Below are 24,263 nucleotides of genomic sequence, written 5' to 3'. Positions count from 1 at the left end.
ATTGTCAGTAAATTCCAGAGTCATGTAATTAATTTAATTTTATGTTACTCCACCTTTTAAAATAATTAAGGGGATTACTAACTCCAGCTAGGCCGGGGATTACTTGGAACATTGGAGGGATTCCCGTATCTGGCCATCACTTGTCATCCTGTGCACAAACAGTATGAGACTGGTCTGAGAATGTTTTCAAAGTAATTTCTCAGTAACTACCTCAATATTTGCCCTGCTATGGCATGGATTCAAGAGCCATGAATCAGAAAAAAAAATTAATCTTCTTCAATAAAAAGTAGGATATAGCATGATTTCACGAAAAACAATAAAACAATTAAAAATTAGAAAATGTATTTATGATTTTGGGGCACAAAAAAAAAAAAAAAAAATTACACCGATATTCAAACCTGTGCATTCGGCATTCTAACAGTTCCGGATCATCGCCATTTCCGGATCACTTGATTAAATAAATATTAATTCAACTGTAACCAAACTTTTTTTTTGCGAGATTTTGTTTTCACCAATTTTGCAATTGTTGGGGTAAAGAAATTTTTGAAATTGCTAAAAACACTACCCACGATCCAGTTTGGCAAAATATCTGCTTGTTTTGTAACTGGCCTGTGAAGGAAGCGTGAAAAGGCCAAAATCTGGTTTCCTGTGGAAGGAAGTCAACATTGATCGTCTTTTTCTTCACTTTATTTTAGGTTTTCTTGTAACTTTTTGTAAGGATAATCTAAAGTAGACCCTATCACTGAGTACATTGTAATAATGATTTTGGCATTTGAATTTAAAACTGAATTGCCATATTTGGGGAAAGGTTTTTATCACTCTGTTTCACACGATGCAGACGCACTGACTCCATTTTAACTACACGTACCTACTTTTTATTGAAAAAAATAGATTTCAGTTTCTTCTTCCTAATCAGTGGCTTTGGAGGATTTCGTTTAAAATTGGACTTAAGTCCAAGAACCGTTCGGGTGATAGTCTGGTTCCAAGAGACGTTGAATACTATAAGGTCAAGGAACCAGATGGTTGATTGCCGTAACAATAGCCACTGCGTTTATTATTAAAACGTAAGAGCTCCCGTCATGGAAGAATGTCAAATAAGAAGAACACTAATCTTCAAATGTTTTTGTCTTGCCTAAGGGTTTATTTGAGCGTATGTATTCCTACAGTTTCAGATATAGCCATAATTATTTTGGTCTTATCCTAATGTTTCTTTTGTTTACCACTTCGGCTGTACTAATCATCCCCACATTTTTACCCAAAATTTGCAATCTAGCATTAAATGACAAATTATTTTGTCAGTACATTCATAAAAAAACCCATGATGATCATGTAATTTAATTGCATTCTGCCCATGGCCATTGCAGTGTGAAACCAATTCTCTGTGCAGATCACTGACGTCATTACAATCACTGGTCATTTGCATTATTGAATTGTGGTCAGATGAACGCCCAAGTGCGTGCACCAGTGTGTGTCGTAGTTCCTGCGCGGCGTGAAATTTTGGTCTTCATAAGAAACACGAACTGCCTGACCATATTGTGAATAGATTCTCAGTGCGTGAAGACAATGAGAAGGCATAGGTAATGGTACATGTCATGGTGAGAGATGTGGTAAGAAATGGGATTAGGGTCGGATGGGATGGAACAGTAAGGTTTGGGTGGGGATTAACTCTAACCTCCGCAACTCCATCAAAATCCACCCCCCCCCCCCCCAATTTTTGGTGGATTTTGGGTACTTGGTCCTGCAGGCCTGGTTTCACTAAATATTGATGGAGTATGATGGACTTCAGGGCCCGGAGGCCTTTTAGCAAAGCATGCATTGGAAGTAGTGTGATTGATGGATTTTGGTGGACTTGGTCCAGTACTTAGTAAAAGGCAGTAGGGAGTCAGGATAAAAAGTCTAAATTCAAATTTTATAGAAAATTCATTTACAAAGTTCTAAATTCAAAGATTTGATATTGAATTATCACAACATCTGGAATGGTGCTATCTTTAATAGAGAAAATATCACAGTGTAAAAACTGTTAATTTTAATCAGTTTTTCATTAATTTTTACGGGACAATAAATTGTACAATGTGTACGGCCAGTACAGGTACATTTTCTTCCTGAATCTGAATTTAAAATAAAAAATTTAATCTTAATTTTTAAATAGAAAATCATTCCACAATTCAAGTTTCTAAAGCGAATTGTTAGTGTGAGTAATTCCCCTGTAATTAATTATTAGAACAATTTTGATTGAAGGAGAAAGGGATACATAATTTGTCTTAAAAATAATTTGATAAATTGTAAAAAAAAATGTTTGTAGCACCCAGTACCAACACTTGTGAGTAAGTCCAAGGTTTGCGTATAAGACACTCTGACACGTACATGTACATGTAGCTGCCAAAAACTGTAACCACAATTTGTGTCGTTAAAAGACAAATTGCCTTTTAGTTGTAAAAAGATGCAAATGACTCATCAAAATACGGGTAGATAGAGTGCCTGTTTGTGCAAATGACCGCACATGAAGTTGATTGATCGTCGGACAACTCAAAACCTTTTGTTTTTTTTACAATTATATACATGTGTACGTGTACATGTCGACAAGGCATTATGCCGTAACGAGAATCTTGTATAGGCAACACTGCGTAAATTGCTTTCCCCGCAGAGCCCCATTAGCAGCGCGAGGGTGAAAATCACGTCATGCTATACAGTGTTCACTGCTCTCTCGGATACTGCAGTTGCCATGGTTACGCGGTTTGATTTACATTGTATTTACTGTGCCGTGCGTAGAACAATTTCGTCTTGGATAAGATTTAACCTGAGGGTCACCGCCGTTTCCTGTTCATTAAAATATAAGCCTGTCAGGGTTTCCATTTTGATGCTAATAATATACATGTACCAAGGTATTGCATCATTTAATTTAATATATTCATTATGTTCACAATTTTTGATTTTTTATTAAATTGGGTAAAAAAACATTGTTGTTTTATAATTGTGACAAATTTGTATTGTCAAGAATGGAAACGCATAACGGAACTGCTGGCTCGAATTTATGGAGTTGTTTTCTTCAACATGAATACTTCAAAAAAGAGACCGAAATGATTCTCCAACCATTGCTGATTCCACTCTTACCCAAAAGATATTTGCTCAGAAAACCCACCTCAATTTGACTCAATATTTTTTTCAAAATGTACCTCATTTTCTTTTTACCTGGCATGCCTGGAGATGTTTACTCCAATTTTTTGTGGGCAGTTATTAAATTTAAAGCGAGCAAGCCCCATCACAATGGTATCGTCACGGAGGGATGAAACCTACATGTAAAGTTACGTGTTCACTGACCAACAACAAGGCTATTGCTCATTGTGAATGCTATCCATTGGAGGCCTCTGCCCTCTTCAATGCTTCCAGCAAATTGCAGTGTCGGATGAATTTGCCAATCTCTTGTACCGTGTACGCACCATTGTACTTGATGGTTTCAATCCTATTTTCCCATTTACCTTGGATCAGGATCTGCAGAAAGTCCCTGGGTATTCTTATTACGAAAACCATTTGTGGTGAATAAAAAAAAAGATCACTGCACTGGAAGCCAATGGAATTTGTTTATTCTTACGTAAAATTGTTTAGGCAACATCAATCCCAACTTAACACTACTGCTATCTGAACAGTCACAGACAGTCAAAAATCAATCCTCTCCAATCCCCTGCCATGCCTTTTACACTGGCTAGTCACCAACAGTCAGATCATATTTCAAACAAGCACTGTGACTAGTCAACTTAAGTCAACAGACAAAAACAGAAAACAGCTGTCTTATCAATCACCTACTGTAGGGTCAAAGCATAGCCTGTCAATTGATCCTGCTTCATGTAGGCTGAGAGCTCTTACATTGTACAATGTAACTGTTGAAAACAGTCATTTGATTGATTTTCACTGAAAGGACAACTTGGCACAGAATGTAGGCCTATAGAACCAATAAAGTGTTGTTTTTTTCCCTTGATCATGTTGATCCTGCATAGGCCTAATCTTCCAAATCTCCCTGCAGTGGATTTTTGAAGGAAATTTGGACCTTAACCTGGTGTACATAAATGTACCTTAACTACGGTACCATACATGTACATAATTGTGTAGGTGTACCTTGACCTGGGGTTTCTTGATTGAAACGCTCCTAATTGTACATCTTCAAGAACCTCACACAATCTCCACATCCATCCTATCAGGTTTGCTATCAGAGAGGAGCAATTGTGGCAAAGTGCCCTGCTGAAGGACACAGGTACGGTGTCACACGAAAATCCGACTCCTATTACAATCGGACCCCTATTTCCCTATTATTGGTTGATACCTCGCACGTGACAGGTCACTCTCCCGAAACGATCCTAAATATAGCATAGTACCGTACTCACGCGTGCGCAGTACTACCAATGAGTCCACATTTCATGGAGTCGGATATTCACGCTACAACGGTACTACAATTTTAAGATCAGGGGTCAAATCCCCGTTTAGGTGTTTCGCAGTAAGGCTGCTCTAATTGAATCGATTGCAGCAAAGTGTCTTGCCCAAGGACTATAGTGCTTCATGATTGCCAGGTTAGGGGTTAAAGGAATTTCACAATTTGCCTTCATATGTACCGACCGGTACCATGCATACAGATCACAAAACTTTGTACATCCCGTCAGCTGTCTTCTTGCTCGTTACTCATCCTTTTGTGGGTTTTAATTGTTCCGTTGATATTTAAGCTCAGATCTTAAGCCTGATTAAACACGCAGAATTAATCGCGGCACTGTATTAGCATAAATTTGCATAATCAACATCGCGTTGCATCCACCTGTACAGTCTTTGCCTCATCTTCTGCACTTGACTGAGCATTGATGACCAGTAACTGAATCTCTTTCCCTGAGTCTCCTGCGGATTGTAAGGAGATCCAACACAATTTCATCAAGTGCACAAAAGTGCTATCCCATTCATCTTCCAGAAATTGAAGTACATGTACAAGCATCCATAACCTACTATGAATAATTTTTTTCTGAACAGATATATCTACATGTACATGTGCTTCTCCACAAATGTTTGAACTATTATTGCACAGGATTGATGGAGAAAACATTGTAAAATTTGAGTTGAAGGTACATGTATAGGGCCTATGCAAAAAAAAATTGCAAACATCAAAAAACTACTAAATTTGTATGAAATACCGTACCTTACTTGACTGTAAGTGAATAATAGTCTCAAGCATCCTGTGAAATCATGGCACCTGGTGTGCTGTCATTTTCAAGAAAAGTGGAGTTTTTGTATCACGTTCCAGCGATGGTCGGCCGACCATCATTTAATTCTATTTAGGAGGTATTGTTTAATTAATTGGATCTTTGTAATGCTTCACTCTGTTGTCACCTAAACCAGTAGGCCAATTTAGTGGACAAAATTTAACACTTACAGCAACACATGTAGCAAGGAAATAATGACATTGAAATATATCGGTTGTCATTTTAAAACCGGCCACGCAGTGACAGATCAACTCGAGACGGTAAGCCAGTGTGAAAACTCGAGCATAGGTAGTCTAACGCAATCCAGACTAAATTTGATAAAAAAAATCGCTTTGACTGGAAGCATCTGACTAGTCCCCTCTAGTCAAAACTGCCGATGAACTTACGATAGCGCGCCCTGCCCTTTACCGTGGCGGGTTTCTGGTGGTTGAATAATGACCCACGAAATCACATTAAATACGCCCACTGCTGAAAACGGGGGACTGTGGAATACGAGAAGAAAAGTATTGATGTCATTCGGTTGCGCTCGGCAAATAAGAGTGGAGAAGTGTGCGTTAAAAATTAACCCCAATATGGCACAAATCAAGGACGATCGGTTGGTGAGGATGAAATGTGTTGCCTTCTCTTTGATTGTGACTGCTTCTTCTCATTTAATTGTATTTATAAACAGCAGCTGAAGGGTAAAGACATTTCAACATTTGAGAATAAATTTGGTAAATTTTATTCAAAGAAGAAAGCAAAGGGATCAATAGAACAGAACATGGTCTCCATATGTGACTGATATCCAGATAAATTGGCAAAAAAATAATTCTGAGGGCAATTTAGTGGTGGGAGAAATCGGAGATTTCAAAATCCGGTTATCCAACTTCTTTTTTAAACTGAATAACAGTTATCTGAATTCACCAGAATTCCCATTCAGCTCACAGTCATGTCAACAAAAAGTGGCAAGTGAGGTGCCGTAGGAAATGCCCTCCCAACATGCCCAATGACTGGGTATAGTTTGCAGGATTCAGTGACCACTGGGCCTTTACAAAAACACTCCAAAGCTGTAACGTTGAAAAAATAAAAATGGAAGGGAACTCTCTGATGAGTCGAATGGGCAGGCTATTATAGCAAGAAGACCACTAGCGAGTGAATGCAGTTACAATCAGAGACCATGGAGCAAATTGGGGGATGTTCCAGTTTTTTTCTTTAGCCTGCGTCAAAAAAAATTGAAGGCTTAAATTTTTTAAGGTTTGTGTCCAATATCCAGTTTCCAAATTCGAAACCGAATAGTGGAATTCGAAACAAATTTTCATAAAATTGGATTTAAATCCTACCACTTCAATTTAGGAAACTTTCCAAATAGTACAAACTCAAAAAAAAAAAAAAATCACCAACATGCTGACATGTAACTACCGGTATTATCCAAACCAACATCAAGTACACAGAAATTTACAACATGTAAATATAAGATATGGCAGTTCAAACAAAAACAAACATCCCCCCACACAAAAAAACAACCTGGAAAATATGCTGAAGATCAAATTCTGATCCATCATAAAAATGATGAATTTTAAGATATATTCATAAAAAAAACACTTGAAAACAACATTATAATAATTTAGTCGTGAGAAATCTCCTTCATGACGTTTGAATTCAAACCTCTGAAAGCTAATTCTAACGGAAATTCCAATTGTAAATTTCCTTCACAACTTGACTTGCCCCCCCCCCCCAGCGTCCTTGTACACTTTCATAAAAGCCATTATTCTGATTACAAAGTTACCATCCATCATCAGTATTTTTCACCATAGTCTGAAATTCGCCATTGTGTGGCAGTCTCGAGTCAATCCCATTTGTCCCTCATTTTGAATTTTCCACCGACTGTAAACAAGCTTCATCGTGTTGTACTGGCCACTCGTCCTCGCATGTACTAGTTAATAAGTTCTCCAAAACTAAAGGGGAAATACATACATAATGTATTGAGCAGTTTTTTACGCATGAATTCAAAGAATTGTATAGTGTTTCCTTTGCACATGTGGACTCTATTTGAACAGTGTCTTAATTTGGCTTTTTAATTTTGAAATCGCAGTGCTAAATCTTTTGTTACCGTTTATTAAAATTCGAAGTGTGCATTTTTCTTCAGGCAATGCCGTTAGTGATAGAATAATTATGAAGATACATTTGGTGCGCCCCAACACAAAAAATGTGACGTCACGTGGTACAAATGTATGTCAAAATCAGGCACTTTTGAGCTAGAAGTCAATTTTGAGTTATTGCAATATTAAAAGAGCAGTGCTCTTTTAAACGCCGCTTTGTTTTCTGAAATTAGATATTCCATAGCAAAGTTGTTAAATTTTGAAATCGGACTGTCCGAAAAGTCACGCTAATTTTGCATCATTTCAGAGCAAAATCTTGAACAAATTGTCATTTTTTATTGTAATGATTAATAAAATGCTTTGTTGATGAAATTTCAGTTTGAAACTTTTACTGAACATTTCAAAAAAATACATTTGTGTAGCGTCACAAATTTCAAAAATCTCAAAATCGCTGAAAATCATACAGCATGTTGTTAAGGGCAATTCTCCATGGGAGAGCAAAAAATGTCAAAAATAAATATTGACATATTAAACCTTTTTCGTACTTTTTCCAGACCTCAATTAAATGGGGAATTCAGTTCAAAAAACGAAATTAAAAAAAAAATACATATTTCTGGTAAAAACAGTGATTTTTGCAATTTATGATTAAAAACGTTCAGATTTGGTAAAAAAATAAAATTTTGTGTATGTATTACTTTCTGAATTATAGAGAAAAGATTTGATGTATTTTATGATGTTACAAGTTACTAACATTACTCAGGGTCATTAAAAAAAAAATTAAAAATCTAAATATATATATATATATAGTGTAGGCCTTCATTTAAAAATGTCAAAATTAGCACGTAATTCCGTTACCGAAAAAATGGCGAAAGTTACTTATTTCACAAATTGTCTTGTTTTTTTTCTACAAATCATTTGTGTTGAGAAAAGACCCTACTATAAACATAAATGAAAAATAAAAACTTTAAAATAGTAATTTCTTGGCATTTTTCCAAGTGGTAACGGAATTACGAAATGGTAACGGAATTACGGTAACGGAATTACGCATGCACAAAGTATGCACACTTCCCCCAGATTATGTACATGACATATTAAATAGGAGATTTGCATGTAAACCTTGGACAATAACTTTAAATACTAAATTACTTGTTAAATCATTTCCCTCTTTAATTTGCTATTATACAATTAAAAATAATCAGGTGTTCCATTGATTTTTTTACTTTTACTTTTTCTTTTTTACTATTTAAAAAATGCTAATAGTTGTTTGGTTACTTAAAGGGAATATACAACATTTGCAAACGTCAGAAAATAAAACTACTAAGTTTTTACAAAATACCTTACTACACTGTAGGATGTTGGTAAATGACAGTCTAAAGCATTCTGTAAAATTATGGCACCTGGTGTGAAGTAATATTCAAAAAAATGATATTTTTGTATACAATTCCAACGGTGGTCGGCCGACCACCGTTGGAAAATCCTAACTATTTTTCAACTATATTGCTTCAACTTTACACTCTTTCCAGTCCAAATTTTGTTTGCTACACCTATTTGTTACATGTTCATGAACGGGTGCAGGCCAGCTAGTCTGGTTCCCTTACCTTCCACTTTTCCAGCATCTATAAATTGATCCATTTTACCTTTAGTGGAGTCAAGGAACCAGACTACTTGAAAAGTTTTGTTTTTCTTGGTTTTCCAGCATTTTCGAACGCAAAACTTCAAACATGTCAGTGTAACAATATTTGATCTATTATACTAACCCCTCAAATAGTTCATTTCTGAAAAATTACAGCAAAAGCCAATGATGTACATTCCCTTTAAATACATGTATGTTGCCAAAGCCGTTGTCTGGGACCCAGAGAAAATATATTCCACAACAAGGATATGAGAGTTGAGTACCAGACTGTACTTGTACTTCTACTTGGCATAACTTAACATCTTCTCTTGCTCAGAGATGCCAACCAGTACAGTTTTATTGTATTTTCCACGATAAACTAGTGAAATTATACGATACAATTGTTCATAGTAAAATTTGATTTTCGTTAAAAAATAAATATACATTGCTAACTGGCAATGCAGCCATCACCAGACTGCTTTCATTTGACCTTGACCTTTGACCTAAAAAATGAAGCCCATACATGTTTAGGCCTACATTTACATTTTGATCTGCTTATTTTCACTGAGCTTTCCCCTTGTGGCATTTTATATACTTCTAAAATTTGTATTGTGATGAGTTTATGTTGAATTCAATGTTAATGTATTGCATTTACCTATTACATGTAAACCTATGGCGTAATTCCGTTACCGCCCAGGCGTAATTCCGTTACCGTGATTAAAATGCAAATTATGAAAAGAGTGATTATTTTTTCAACTTTGTTATGCATTGTAGTTAACAACACCCCTGAACTCTACAAATAACAGGTAGTGTCCAATTTTAAAATTTCCAAACTTCAGAGAGTTTTATTAATTTATGCGAGAACTCAAATATGCTTGTCCTCCGTCCGTAATTCCGTTACCGATATTAAGCTCCGCCCCTAAAAGGGTAATCTTGTGGGATTTTTGTTTCTTTAGCGGTCAATCAATTCTACTGGGTCTTGGCTCCCTTTCCATGTTTAGATTAGTTGCCTAGCATTGAACATATTTTCTTGGGAAAGAATAATCCTTGACAAAGTGACAAAATTCCGTAATTCCGTTACCAAAGAATTGCCCTTAAGCAACTGTTTCTCCATAGCTCGGCCCAATTCTGCCTGGTTTGGATGTACCACGTCACAAATGTACATACCGGGTAGGCGACATTACAAACATGAATGTTTGGGACATTTAATCCCAGAAATACTGAGATTTCTTCACTTTTTTTTTTAAAATTTGTACGGGGAGACAGAATTTATTTTTTGGTTGTTGCCTCTCAGTGTTGAGTCTGATGACGCACAAGTTTGACTAATTACGCTTATTTAATTTTTTTTTTTATATTTAAAAAAATAAATTGCCGTGTGTACTGGTATTTTGCAGTTGAAATTGTAATAAATCCGATAAATTTTATAAGATTGCTGTATTGGAAAGACAGGTGGTTGTTGGGGGTTATTGGCCTGTTCCACAATCCTTGCATAAAAAAACCCCACTATTAAGCCATCAACGTCAATTTTCACCCACATAATGTCCATTTTCATCAGAATGTCAAACTTAATTCAGAGCTGAGTGCAGTATAATGCTCTGAGTCTTAAGTGTACATGGATTGTAAAAAAAAAAACCCAAAAAACCTGACAAAAATGCCCTGAAGACTAATTTAGTTTGATGTACATGTACCGTACTCACAAATATGCGTGCACTTGTCTGTGTCATAAATGTAAATTAAGATCAATGATATGGACTTACCGGTAGATTGCCGTAGTTTTCGTGCAACTCAATATAACTCTGGGCATTTTGTTATCGCTAAGCATCCATGTCTTGCTGTCAACAATTTTGTTTCTTGTAGTACTAAGATCGTTGCCGGAAGTTTCTGAAGCGTTACCATGGTTAATTACAGTGGAGTAGAGAATAAATTGGTTGTGGAACTGTAGGGCCTATTGTGCATTAATTGTAATAAATTGGAAAAGTAAAGTTTGTTTTTTACAGATGTTTTTTTTTTTTTTTAAACGAAGAACAGTTTGACCACAAATATAAACGGACAGGTCAATTTGATCATTTTGATCTACCATATATAATACACGGTGTACAGTAAACGCAAGGTGCAAGATTTTTTGTTTGTCTCACAATGTACATGTACGTGTGCAATGCGCAACACACTCTTCAAAGGCATCGTGAACGGTGGCAGGTTAATATTTTTTATTCAGTTTATTTGTGTAGAAACTCATTAATAATTGAAAGACAGTAATGATCGTGCCTGCAATTGACCTACATACATGTGTATTCTTCTGTTAAAGCACACCATTAATTTTCCACACAAATACTCATACGTCGTACATGTACATGTACATGTATGGTACCGGTACATGTACTGTGCATGATAAATACTTACGCACACTGTACATGTAATGTACATGTACATACACATGTACATGTATGTACATGTACATGTGCATCCCTGCACACATACCGTATTATCATGATTATCGCAAATTGTGCAATCTCTGAAGACGGTAGCCAAATTTTGAGAGTACTAATAATAATGAAAGTAAGACCAAAAAAAAAATAGTAGGTCTCTGGTCAGACCGAAGTTCCGGAATTGATGCGGCGACGCGTTTTTTTTTTTTTTTTCAAGCTTGTATTGTACAGACAAGGTGGGTACTATTTTGCTTTCTTTGTGTCCTCATTATACATTGGTGTCCTCCATAATTTGCCTTGGTGCCCTTTATCATTTGCCTTGGTGCAATTTCCCCATTCCTTGGTGCTCCTTGGTACAAAAATTTGAGGAGGCGCAGCAATAGAGGGCGCTGTTGTAGCTTCCGTGTTAATTTGAAAAAAAAAGAAGGTTGACGCGCATGATTAAAATCGACGCACGCGCTGACCAGAGACCGAGTATTTTTTTTTTGGCCTTACCTTGCATGCTTCAAATTACCCTACAGAAAAAAAAACAAACCTTTTTTGAAACTTGCCAAAAATGAATTTTTCTGGAACCTTAAATCTGACAATAACAGTCCTGCTTTCCCCATATTCAGCCTACTCTTGACACAAATTGAGTTTGAGTCCCAAATTAATATTCCTCGTCCCCCTTATTAATTGGGTAACACACTGCGCCCCCCTGCGCACCCCTGTGTGTTCGCCCCTGTGCTCTCTCATGTCTCCCCTGGGTCACAGCAGCTGAAGACACAGCGTGCCGCTCACTAATTATTTCCTTTCTCTCGTCCGAGCCGCGGTCAGAGAAATTTGCGGCTTGCCCTGTGAAGGTGTATTGACATGCGTCCTTATGTTGTCGAATTATACATGTTATAAATGCAAGATGATCTTGGTTAAAATGTACTCAATTGGGCATGTGTGAAATGAATGACACTTGGTGTGATAATTTGTCTTGTTTGGCCATTAAAAAATGAGCAGGTTTAACTGGTATGCATGAGAAAATGTACATACCGTACATGTACGGTAGTCATATGTACATTAACCTCTACTTGATCAAAATTCCAACATGTGGTTCAGCTACATGTAAATTTTGAAAATACAGAGGTTTTTAACATGTTCAGTGCTCAACATCCACATGTACATGTCCATGTCCATGTACATGTACAATGTACTTGTTCACAACATGTGTACACATACATGTACATGTACATGTATCCATACATGTATCTGTCAGAAATTTAAATGTTTGTAAATATAAAAAATATGACTACAAGTAGAAACCGTAAAATTTCAAATTTTTTCCAAATACTTGTACATGTTTATGTCATACATCCGCTGATTCATCACATCGTACATTTCATGTACATTTTTGCTTAAATGAAACCTTATGAATTATTAAGTATCATCTGCAACATACCAGACTGTGAATTTCTCCAGCCTAAATTTGAGGAAAAAACCATTGATAAATCTTCTTCCACAACAACATGCAGTCATCCGTGCAATTGTCTGCAGTAAGTAAAAAATTATATATAATCCTGACAGACATTATCATTTCTGGCAATCCAATGCAACCTACATGCATTCCTATCCCCCCCCCCCCCCCAACGCTCCCTTGTCACATTTGCGTCAGTAGCGTGTAAATGGATGTTGAAATTATCTCCGCGCTGGCGAAATCCCTCTATTGTATGCCCTACTCGGAATACAAGTGTCGTCAACTACGCCGGCTATATTTCTGACCTTCCACGGACACGATGCTAGCATTGAGTCAATACAATGCCTGTGTGTGGGTGTATACAACATGTGGGCGTTAAAAGCACTGACAGAATTTCTTCGTGTCGGTTTTGTTTCTTTTGACATCGTCGTTTTTTTGTTAGTTTTAGAGGACTATTTTTCAAGCCATATGTTGGTTTTGTTTTGGGGACAGAATGAAACATGAGAGCATTTTTCCTGTTATTTGGTCCCTGTACCTCGGGGGAAGGACGTCGTTTTTTTTTTTTTACTCGTGTTTGAGATTCATTTCAACGGTTGATTTTACAATGGATTTAGTTTGTTGGTGAATAATAATAGAGATTTTAGAGCGCGGACTTGCGTAACGGACTTCATTCACAAAACGCTCTCAATTTTTTATTTTTTATAGTTACATAAATGAATAGGGCCGCGATACAACAAAATCACCAAGTTAAAAAAGGTGTGTTTCTTTTGTGCGATTTTTGGAATTACTATCAGGGTATTATTTTTTTTGGAGGGGGTGCACAAATGCACTCCGACATTTGGAAAAGTTATTGATAAGGACAGCGGTACACAAAAATATCGCAAAGCTAAAAAGGTGTGTTTCATTGTGTGATTTTTGGAATTTCTTTCAATTTTCAGGGGTTTTTTTGTGGCAGGCATTAATGTAAGTACCCAGATGTTTTTAAAAGTTCTTGAAAAGGACAGAGGTACAAAAAATAAGTGCATTTAAAAAAAAGAGTGTGTTCTTTTGTGTGATTTTTGGAACGTCTTTCAAACGCTTAGACGTTTTTTTTATAGTTATTGAAAAGGGGATGCTTGAAGCGATGCAAACAAATCGGAAAGTTAAAAGGGTGCGTTTCTTCGTGTGTGTTTAATTTTTTTTTTAATTTCTCATTCTTTAAGGGGGGGGGGGGGGGGTGGAAGGGAAAAGAACAAAGTGCATTTTTAGACATTTATTATAGTCATTGACAAGGTCCCTGGAGAGACCTATCGGTACGCACCCAGGGAGAACAGTTCTTTGATAGCTGATGGGGTTACCCTGGTAAAATAGACTATAAAAAAAGGACAACACAAATTAAAACATTCAAGTTAAAAGGGTGCGTTTCTTTGTCCGGGTTTTTTCCTTTCTTTCCATTTTCATGGGGGGACGGGGGAAGTCACTGGAAAAAGGAAGGACACAATTGCATTTAATAATTATGAAATTGCGCACAGTATGTATTATAATTTGTATTGACTAGTGCTCTCTCAAGTAAAAAAATGGCCTTATTTGCGAAAAAACAATGTCCATCGTCATACATGAATAATATTTCACTGTGAAATTAACCAAACTTGATCAGGCATCAAGTGCGCATTTAGAGAGGTTGCTGCCAGGATTTGGAGGGGAGGGGGGCTCTCTCAAGTGAAAAATGGCCTTTGAGAATCGAGCAATATCCCACATCATAACTGTACAAAATGTGCATGACCAATATTGCACTGCGACAATTAACCCAACATCCCATTTTACTGACATGAATTATTTCAGTAATTAATTACATATTCATGCATTTGCTTGACACACGTTTAAATATTTCATCAGAGTACTGTAATTCACTGACATTGGCAGACCTTGGAACAAGTCACACATGTATTACATGTGTACAATGTACAATGTACGTAGTCACCTATCGTATGCGAACACAAGTCCAATTCGTATACTGGCAAAAGACTTGCAATTTTGTTTGAGTTTTTTTTGGGTTATATTTTGTTGTTGTTGTTGCATGCTGTAGTTGACAGCCCAGTAATTACCTTGTATCTCATGCGTGACACAAGAACTAAGGAGACAATGCCAGATCTGCTATGTAATTACCATACTTACACGGTACATGCACAATATTGTCCAACCCATTACAAGGTGGATTGTGTTTTTGCAATCAGCGTTTGACAGCGGTCATATAATTTTGCCACTATTTGAATCTTGCCTGCGTCAGTGTGGGATTTGTTATTGTAGACAAACGACTGACGCCCTACAGTACGCCACCCACATGTAAGTTTAAACAGTGGGCGGTCATCAGACATTTTCAGATAAATAAATATGTTGAAAAATGTCCGAACAAAACCGGACGTGTTCAGTTAAATTTGGTCCTTAAACTGCGTTCGGAATTAGGAAAAAAAAATCTAACAGTCAACAATATGACCGCTGATTTTGTCCAAGCAGTGTACATACATGTTTGTGTCTCAATTTGCTCTCTGCCGTGTCCACATTTACATGTATACAGTATAAAAAATATTCCATTTTGTTAAAAGGTCATGAAGGTATGTAGATCATTTGTCATTTGTGCATTTTTTTCGTATGTTCAGCAACAAAAGTGCTCAAAACCTAAAGACCGGTGCTTATATAACAACTAACCTGATGAAGTTTAAGCTCTGTGAATGCTGTATATTATGAGAAAACAATATTCCAGGATCTCAGTTACAATTTAAAAAATGCCCAGTCATATTTTGAAATCGGCATATGGGACACATTCTCATTCAGCTGATCCTACCGGTACATGTGTGCGATGTCACGCACTGAACTGACAAATAAAAGCAACCGCACACGCATGCGTCATGTCAACGCTTTTGCGCCCACCCCATTCATGAACTACAAACCAACTACTAAAAGAAATTTCCAAAAAGGCGCCACTTGGCTCATCTTTGGAAATGGCCTTCCTTGTGTTGTTTTCTTCAAAATGACAGCATGCCAGAAAGAATAATTTCACAGGGAGTTTAGTGCCATTACTATCTTTAAACCAAGTAAGCTTTTCAACAATAATTTTGTCAGTTACTTTTTGGATATTTGCAAATGATCTACTCTACCGGAACCTTTAAATATATTTTTGTTTGGAACAGCCATTTTTCATTTTTGGATATATGGATATATGACAGTGTGTGTCCTTGTTAAAAAAACCCAAAAACAAACATAACCAGCGTAACAGCAAATTTTCAATTAGCCTTCACATGCAAGACTCCTCTGTACATCTTTATTCAGTCAGGTTTAAGGTCATAGGTTAGGGTTGTCCACTTCCGAATAATTTAGTATTCGATTACTTGAAACTGCTTTCGACTGAACATTCGGATATTCGAAACTGCCAGCTGCAACTGCGTGCCGCACCGGTCAAAAGTTGCACGCAGAGCGTGTCAGTTGAAATTTGCATCGGCGAATCAATATGGGTTGCTGGAGTATTATGCAGTAAGTGTTTTATAACTGTTAAGGGCTTTAAAGCTATAGTCCATCATTTGCAGCCATCCGAAAAGTAACTGGCGTAATTATTGTTGAAAAACAAACTTGGTTGAAAGATAGTAAGGGGACTAAACTCCCTGTGAAATTGTTCATTCTGGGAAGCTGTCATTTTGAAGTAATCAACGAAAGAAGGCCTTTCCAACGGTGCGTCTTAAGACGCACCGTATGAAAATTTAAATTAGTAGTTCGTTTTGTTATTCGGCGAAGCGTGCGCAAGCATTGGCACGACGCACACGCGCGCGCGATTGCTATAATTCGTCGGATCGCTGCCCGACATCGCGTATAGCTGCAATTCAAAACAATTCAAAACATGATTCAGTAACTTTTGATTTGAAATTGAGATCCTAGAATGCTGTTTTTCTCGGAATATACAGCTGAAGCTTAGCTGAAACTTCATCAAGTTAGTTGTTCAGTATCCTTCATTAGATTTTGAACACTTTTGTTGCTTCAAACGAACAAAATGCACAAATTACAAATGATGGACAATATCTTTAAGCTGCTAAGGATGGAGACAATGAACCGCCCTTGACACAAAAATTACCGTCGACAAATACTAGTTTTCCGATCAACTGGACTTAATGTCAGTTTCTCTTTATTATTTTTTGTTTCACAGGGTGTCGCTTCAGCCCAGTGTGCGACGAAGATGAAGTGTGTGCAGAAGGTAGGTCCGCCATGGCCGTGAATTAGTGTCCTTGAGCAGGATGGTTTATCACAATTGATGACCATTTTTGTGTGTTAATTGCTTTCAGTGCCTCGGTATCCTGTCACTGGGAGCAGTTGATGAGTGTCACGGTCCGTTACAGCTCATAAGCCTTTGGCGGCAGGAGAAATGTGTGGACAAAGCCATAGTTGGCGAAGTGCAGAGTTTTTTTCATAATGAAATGATCAAGCATGAATGGGTCCGTTCAAACAGTTTCCACATTGCCGGAGGCAACCTCACAATGGATTCAATCATCCTCTGCATGAACATTAATCACCCAGCGGCAAAATGTAATAAATGTTGTCAATAGTTGTCTGAATGCATGTCATCATGTACACTGCTGGCTTCCATTGCAAACAGCCAGTAAATTCGTTTGAAGAATTTATTCTAAATCACATTACAACTCTAACTCTCCCAGGTCTGCCACAAGCTATCAGGATGTTTTTTCAAGATTTTTCTGACCTTTACAGGAAAACGTCTTCCCAAATCCTGTGAAAATTGTCCACTTTCCCATGGAATTGCCCTTTCTACATTTGTATATGATCAGGGGCCAATTTCATAGAGCTGCTTAAGCACAAAATTTGCTTAAGCACAAAAAAGTCTTGCTTAATAAAATCAGGTTACCGGCCAAAACTCCATGCGATTGTTATGCTAAGTAAACAACAGCTAAATACCAGTCACAAGCAATGTACATCACTTGGAGTTTTGGCCGGTAACCTAATTTTACTAAGCAATGTTTTTTCATGCTTAAAGGGAATATACATCATTTGCTTTTGCTGTAATTTTCAGAAATGGATGGAATTGGGGGATTGGAAATATAAAGCAAATATAGTTACACTGACTTTTTGGAGGTTTTGGGTTCGAAAATGCTATAAAAACCAAGAAAAACGATCATTTACCTGTAGTCTGGTTCCCTGACTCCATATAAGAAGAAACAGAGCAGTTTACATACATTGGGGAATTGTAAGGTCAGGGAACCAGTCTAGCTGGCTCGTACCCGTTCATAGGTTTGTAATCGATTGCAAACAAGTGCAATAGTCAATTGGGGCCAGTATTTGAAAAAAAGCCAGTTGTTTCCAACGCTGATCGGCCGATCAGCGTTGGAAATTGATACAAAAATACCACTTTTCTTGAAAATGACAGTATACCAGGTGCCATAATTTTACAGGATGCTTTAGACTGTCATTTACCAACGTCCTATTAAGGTATTTCGCAAAAACTTGGTAGTTTTATTTTTCGATGTTTGCAAATGTTGTATATTCCCTTTAAGCAAATTTTCTGCTTAAGCAGCTCTATGAAATTGGGCCGCTAGCATTCTGTGCTAAGTTGTCCTTTCTGTCAAAATCAAACAGATGACTGTTTTCAACAGTTCAGAATTCCCATCCTACATAAAGCAGGATTGACTGGCTGTGACTGTTTATGTAACTTGATACAGCTATGCTTTGACTCCGGTTGATTGATACGCCAGCTGTGACCTACTTGCCTGCTCTGTCTGTTGACTGAGTTTGACTAGTCACAGTGCTTGCATGACATGTGATCTGACTGCTGGTGACTAGCCTGTGTTAAAAGTATAGCACGGGAAGTGTATGGACATTTTGGCTGTCTGTGACTGTTTTAATAGCAGGAGGGTTAAAGCCCAAATATGATAACAGTATAGGATGCTAAGTTTTTATTAATTTTTTAAAAATTTTTTGTGACAGACCAACTGTTCGGCACCTGCATGCAGCGTTTGGCCAACTTCCTGCCCAACTACAAGCTTGACCCGGCCGGCCTGAAGCAACTGAAGGACGTCGTCCAGTATCTACTGGACGAGGGTTTCGCGTGGGAAGATCAATATGCGCAGGTTGGTTTACGGGGAAGACAGAAAAAAAAATCAGTGGGTGGTCACATGATCTTTTCTGACAGGATAACAATTTCTGAGGTGACGCAACCGATGAGGGATCCATATTTTGAATCTGTGGATCTGAATAAAAAATTTTCCTTGATTTTTTTGTCCAATTTCAGGCATATTTCAGAAAGACTTTTGAGTTGTCTGTAACTGATGACACATTAATAATTCTATTCAGACCAAAATGTAAGAGTTATAAATTTTCCTCAAATTTTTCTTTTTTATCCCCCCCCCTGAGAAAACCCACCAAACTTTAAAAGATGAAATATTATTTCAGTGCCAGATTTTAGACATTATTTAAAACAACTAAGTCCTTTCAATAATGTTAATTACATTTCAAAATATTACCTGCATGTACATTAAATGAATTCCTGTTTGCTGAAAACAATGAAAGAACAAACCTTAAACAACTGTTTTTGTTTGCTTTAAAAATATACAGCCCAAACTTTTTTCTAATCTTTGTATTTTCAAACTAAAGTCGATACGTTTACTACCTGTGCGTACATGCACATGTAATGTACAATTGTACATATTAAAATGATGAGAAAAAAATGCAAGACAGAGATAAATGAGTGAAAGGACTGTTGCGATCTCACGACGAAAAACCTGCTCTCTGGAAAAATTCATTTTGCTCGCAATCGGGATCCATCCTCGGTTGCCGTTGACGACGCATCTTGAAGATGCAACTTCCCAATAATACCCACCAGCTGTTGCCGTAATGCGCTTCCTCAAGATGAAGAAAAAATCAGAAGAAAAAAAATATCAGGAAAAAACAAGAAAAGAAAAGCTGCTCCGTGTCTATCCAGAGCCGAGTAATTCCTGCGTGATTAGCCTCCGGTTGCCGCGGGCAACCTTAATCTTTTTTTTTTACCCCACTCGCTCATTCATGCTAGAATTTACGTCATGTAGTCACAACTACCCTTCCTTACTCATTTCCAATGGCATATGGTGTTGGATTTAGTTGAGACTTTTTTTTGCGTGGAAGACAATTTTTTTGGTCTGTTTGTGTCGTGAATTTTGAAGATGTTGCACGAGACGAGAATACGGTTTGGAGGATATGACATCTGCTATGTACAAAACATGTACATAGTGCTGGATGTGTGTACATGTATGTGTTGTGAATGTTAATAACGATGTGTTCCCCCCCCCTTTTTTTTTAGGGAAAAACGTTTTTACTTACGGAAAGTTGTGTAACCCCAAATTCCAAAACATGAATGAAAACAAGATCTTTAAGTTATTGTTATACCATCCCCAAAATATTTGTCCTTGAACATGGACGAACATCACCCACTTACAATGTATTAAGAACTGTGTACATAATTTTACAGAATAAACAATTTTTTTTAATACGAAACAGCAGCAGTGCCGCTTTAAATGATCAATTTACTGATTGTCACTTGGCGACATGTTCTGTTTAAGTGTCGCTGTTATCTCGTTGCTTATGTACACATGGATGTGTTATGTCAACAGCTTGCTTCCAGCTTTACGCGGATACGTGCAGTGCAAGTCCACGTAGATCCATAAAACGTGGTATGCATTAACAAGAGCGGTATTGACCGGCTAATGTAATGCACTCTTTGTCGCTTTTTGAAACCATCTTTTTGTTAGATCAGTCAGAGACAGTCAAAAAGTCAATCCTGTTCCCCTGCCATGCCTTTTACACAGGCTAGTCAGCAACAGTCAGATCATATTTCTTGTAGGCACTGTGACAGTCAAATTCCATCAACAGACAAAAGCAGGTGACTGGTAGGCCCAGCTGGTATTTCAATCTCTTACTGTCAAAGCAGCTATATCAGGTTTCATAACAATCACAGCCAGTCAATCCTGCTTTCTGAAGGCAGGGAGCACTCAACTGTTAAAAACAGTCACTTGATTTATTTTGGCTGCTGGGCTGGCCTTATTGAAATTGCCAGCCAGAGAAGGAGGGTTTGCTCTCTTTAAAAAATACGAAAAACAAAACAAAGAAAAACAAACAAACAAACACCCCCATAAACAAACAAACAAACAAACAAATAACAAGTCATTTTAATAAGTTCATCCCTTTTAGCCTCTCAACATCAATGTAAAACAAAAATTGTTAATGCTCAGAAACAAAACATTTTAGAAAAGAGAAAATTTTTCGAAAATGCTAAATTAATACGTAACTCTTCTCTTTTTGTGAGTGCAATAATACCAGTTGTACGAGACGCCTTCAGACTAATGACTGGCCTTCGGTCTTGATGAAATGCCCAGTAGGCTTAATTTCATTGCTTTCTAGACACCTGGGCTCAGACAGGCTATTCACACACTGGACGTTGTCCACACTCCGCAGCCCACAAATTAGCAAGTCAGATTATCTCGCACGTCGCACGAAAACATTATAATATTTGATGTAATGTGCTCATGAGATTATTATCAATTTTTATTTCAATGTGAGCTTTCTGATCAGAAAGGATTTTTTTTAATTTGATTGTTGAATATTTTCCTGACAAGCGATCCTTTTTGAAAAGTATTTTTATTTTTTGGTGTTAAGACATTTGCACTTGTAAGCAGAATGTTCGTGGGTTCGAGTCCAACCCAAGTAAGCTCGTAATTTTTTTTCTCAAGCTCTTGGATAAATTAGCACCAAGTAAGCATAGTAAACCATTTGACAGAATTTAGCTTTATGTAACACTTGAATCTACAGGAAGTGGACATGTTTTCAAACTTGTTAACAGATGTTTGTCATCGTTTTTTTTTTTTTTTTTTTCAGGATTCCCTTCGAGAAGTCCTCGACCCCTTCAGGCAGAGTATCGTCCCCGTGGCCCCTGAACTCCGACCCCCGGGATACCAGCCAGAATCTCCAATGACCGACGCAGAGGCCGAGGCGTGGGCTACCGTGGACCGCCTGGCCCAAACCTACCAGGCCGTGCTGGACGAATACCAGGAGCGTTACCGGGCCTACGAGGAGTTGGTGAAGACGTACGGGTTCGGGACCGACGACGACCTGAACCAGTACGCGGCTGAGATGCAGCGCAAGTACGAGAGCGTCGTCCGCGAGCTGCAGGCCGAGGAAAGAGAGAACTTGCGCCGGCTGTACAACCTGTACTACGAGAAGTATCTGAGCCTGCTGGAGGAGGAGACTAACCAGGGCGCGACTGATGCGCAGGATGCGTGGGATATTGAAGGCGGGTACGGAGAGGGCAACGATTGGAAGGGGCTGTACAAAATGCGACTGCTCAAGGAATACTTGCAGGTAAATCGCGGGGAAAATGTAAACTTCTAACTTTTAAGATTCTATAGTAATTGGTAACGGAAAGCCCTAAATTTGTCCAGGAAATTTTATGGAGAAGCCATGGAGTTTCATTTTGGGATTTCTGCCGGAAATCTGGACTCCCATATTGTATTTGTTAACCAGTTCCTGCCGGAGGCCGTGATAACACGCACTGGCTGTTTTTGTACCCAGGCACGGCCGACAGATTAAGACGTCAGGATTGGCTTTGACTCGCCTCCGGGTGACATCTTAACAAGCTAGTCCCTCAGGCCTTTTGTACACACACACAATGTCCGTGTTGCGGACTGTGTGCTGACCATTGTGTGGGACGTTGTGCGCGGCCTATTGTTTTACAATTTACGCTTAAGTGCACACCCTAGAGTATTAAAACATATGAAGTTTCGGAAAGAAATATTGCACAAGTACTGTTGAAATCACTCATCAGTATTTGCAGCGTTTGGCTGTGTATCAGAAGTTGGCTGGGAAATTTTGCCTTCTGAAAATTTGGAAATTTTTCGGCAAATATAAACCCGGCGCGAAGTGATTAAAGAAGGGCTGAAACTTGGCTGAAAGTTTCCTTGAATTGCACAAATGGCAAATGCAGTCAAACACTCGGTCCTCTACCCTGACTCATGACTCGAGGGGAAGAAAACAACTTATTTTCCGTCTCCAAGTCATCTTCAATGTTTGCAAGTCGTCTCTTTCAGTGTTGACCCTTGATGACTGATCATTTAAAGTCATCCATTCCTGATGGTCTGCGTTGGAAACCCGCATTTTGCTGCCCACTCGTCTTTAAGTTTTACATGAGGAAAAACCATCAGGACTGCATGAAGGACACTCCTCACGAACTCGTTCGCGAAGGGAACGTCACGAAGGGGTCGTGGTGGGCCTATCGCAAGTCCATCAAAAGTCCAGTCACAAGAAACAGTGAATCATCAATAACGAAGGAATGCCTTTGTCATTAAAAGCTCAATTGAAGAGCTTGTGAGTTGAATTGGGACTGGAGGACTTGGGATGGACTTGTGATGGACTTGTGAAGGACTTGACTACTTCCCCGCTATAATAGCGGCCCTGCAAAACAAAATGAAAGAGCAAAACATTATTTGGCCTGTACATCGGAAAAAAGTTCATATAATCTTCCTATCAGTTCTTAACCTGAATCCCCTAGAGTGATTTACTAGGAACACTACACTCACTCTTGCAAAATCCAACAGCAAGGGTAAATTCGACACTCAAACTTTTGGAATCTGTTTATTGGTGCTAAGCCTGACCCCATATTAAGCAGTTTACTCGTGCAGTACTCATTCCAACAGATTCCAACAAAACATGCCGTTGGATTTTGAAGGGTTGGGGTGGTTAGGGTTAATCTGTCGGCTATTTTGAAAATACTCCCTAGCCCTGCAAGCTACTATAATAATAATCAGCATTTGAGAATGCTCTTACTAGTAAACTAAAGCACAGCGCTTACAGTATTATTATTACCCCATATCATTGGGCCAATAAAACATTCCAAACACCATCTCAGCTCCCTGGGGAGTATACAGCTCGATGCAGCCTGTTAAGCGCAAGCAAGCTTATTCAATCACAATAACCATCTCTGCCCTCACAGGTACCCATTTACTCCTGGGTGGAGAGAAGCAATGAGTGACAAAGTGCCTTGCTCAAGGGCACACGCACCATGACCCCGGCTGGACTCCAACCCACAACCTGCAGCTTTACCCGCAGACCACGAATCCAGTGCCCTTAACCACGAGGCCACAGCACTCCTACTATAATGCCAGTGTGCGTTTCAAAGATTTTCCAGCTAAGTAGTACTGCTGTCCCATTGTCCATACTCTCGTATTACTGCTTACGTCTTCTTATCTTCCAGCTCCTCTACAATGAGAATCGGGATCGCTGGGTGACGTCCTCGGAAGAATCGGCCTCAGAATCCGACACCTCTTCCGAGGGCTCGTCTTACTCCTTGGAATCCTTCATGGAGGAGTGGAACGGAGATTTCGGCAACGAGCTGCCCGTCGGCAATGATGAGGTTGCCGTGGAGACGGAGGCGGCCGAGCCTCAAGATCAGAACAAGCAGGGAGAAGGTATCGC

At 38.4% G+C, this 24,263-nt stretch overlaps 1 protein-coding gene across 1 annotated transcript in view; it reads left to right on the top strand.

The window, feature by feature from the left end:
* The window catches only part of LOC119745236, a 67,732-nt gene that overhangs the window by 397 nt on the left and 43,072 nt on the right, over positions 1-24,263 (top strand). Inside the window, exons 2-5 of the mRNA XM_038221459.1 lie at positions 16,966-17,013; positions 18,753-18,895; positions 21,672-22,154; positions 24,043-24,256. Coding sequence (XP_038077387.1) covers positions 16,966-17,013; positions 18,753-18,895; positions 21,672-22,154; positions 24,043-24,256 — 888 coding nt within the window. The remainder of the gene's footprint in view (positions 1-16,965; positions 17,014-18,752; positions 18,896-21,671; positions 22,155-24,042; positions 24,257-24,263) is intronic.

Source organism: Patiria miniata, unplaced genomic scaffold (genome assembly GCF_015706575.1).
Source record: "Patiria miniata isolate m_02_andy unplaced genomic scaffold, ASM1570657v1 HiC_scaffold_7, whole genome shotgun sequence".
Lineage (NCBI taxonomy): Eukaryota > Metazoa > Echinodermata > Asteroidea > Valvatida > Asterinidae > Patiria > Patiria miniata.
Note: the sequence above shows the minus strand (reverse complement) of the source record. Positions and strands in the feature narration are given on the sequence as shown.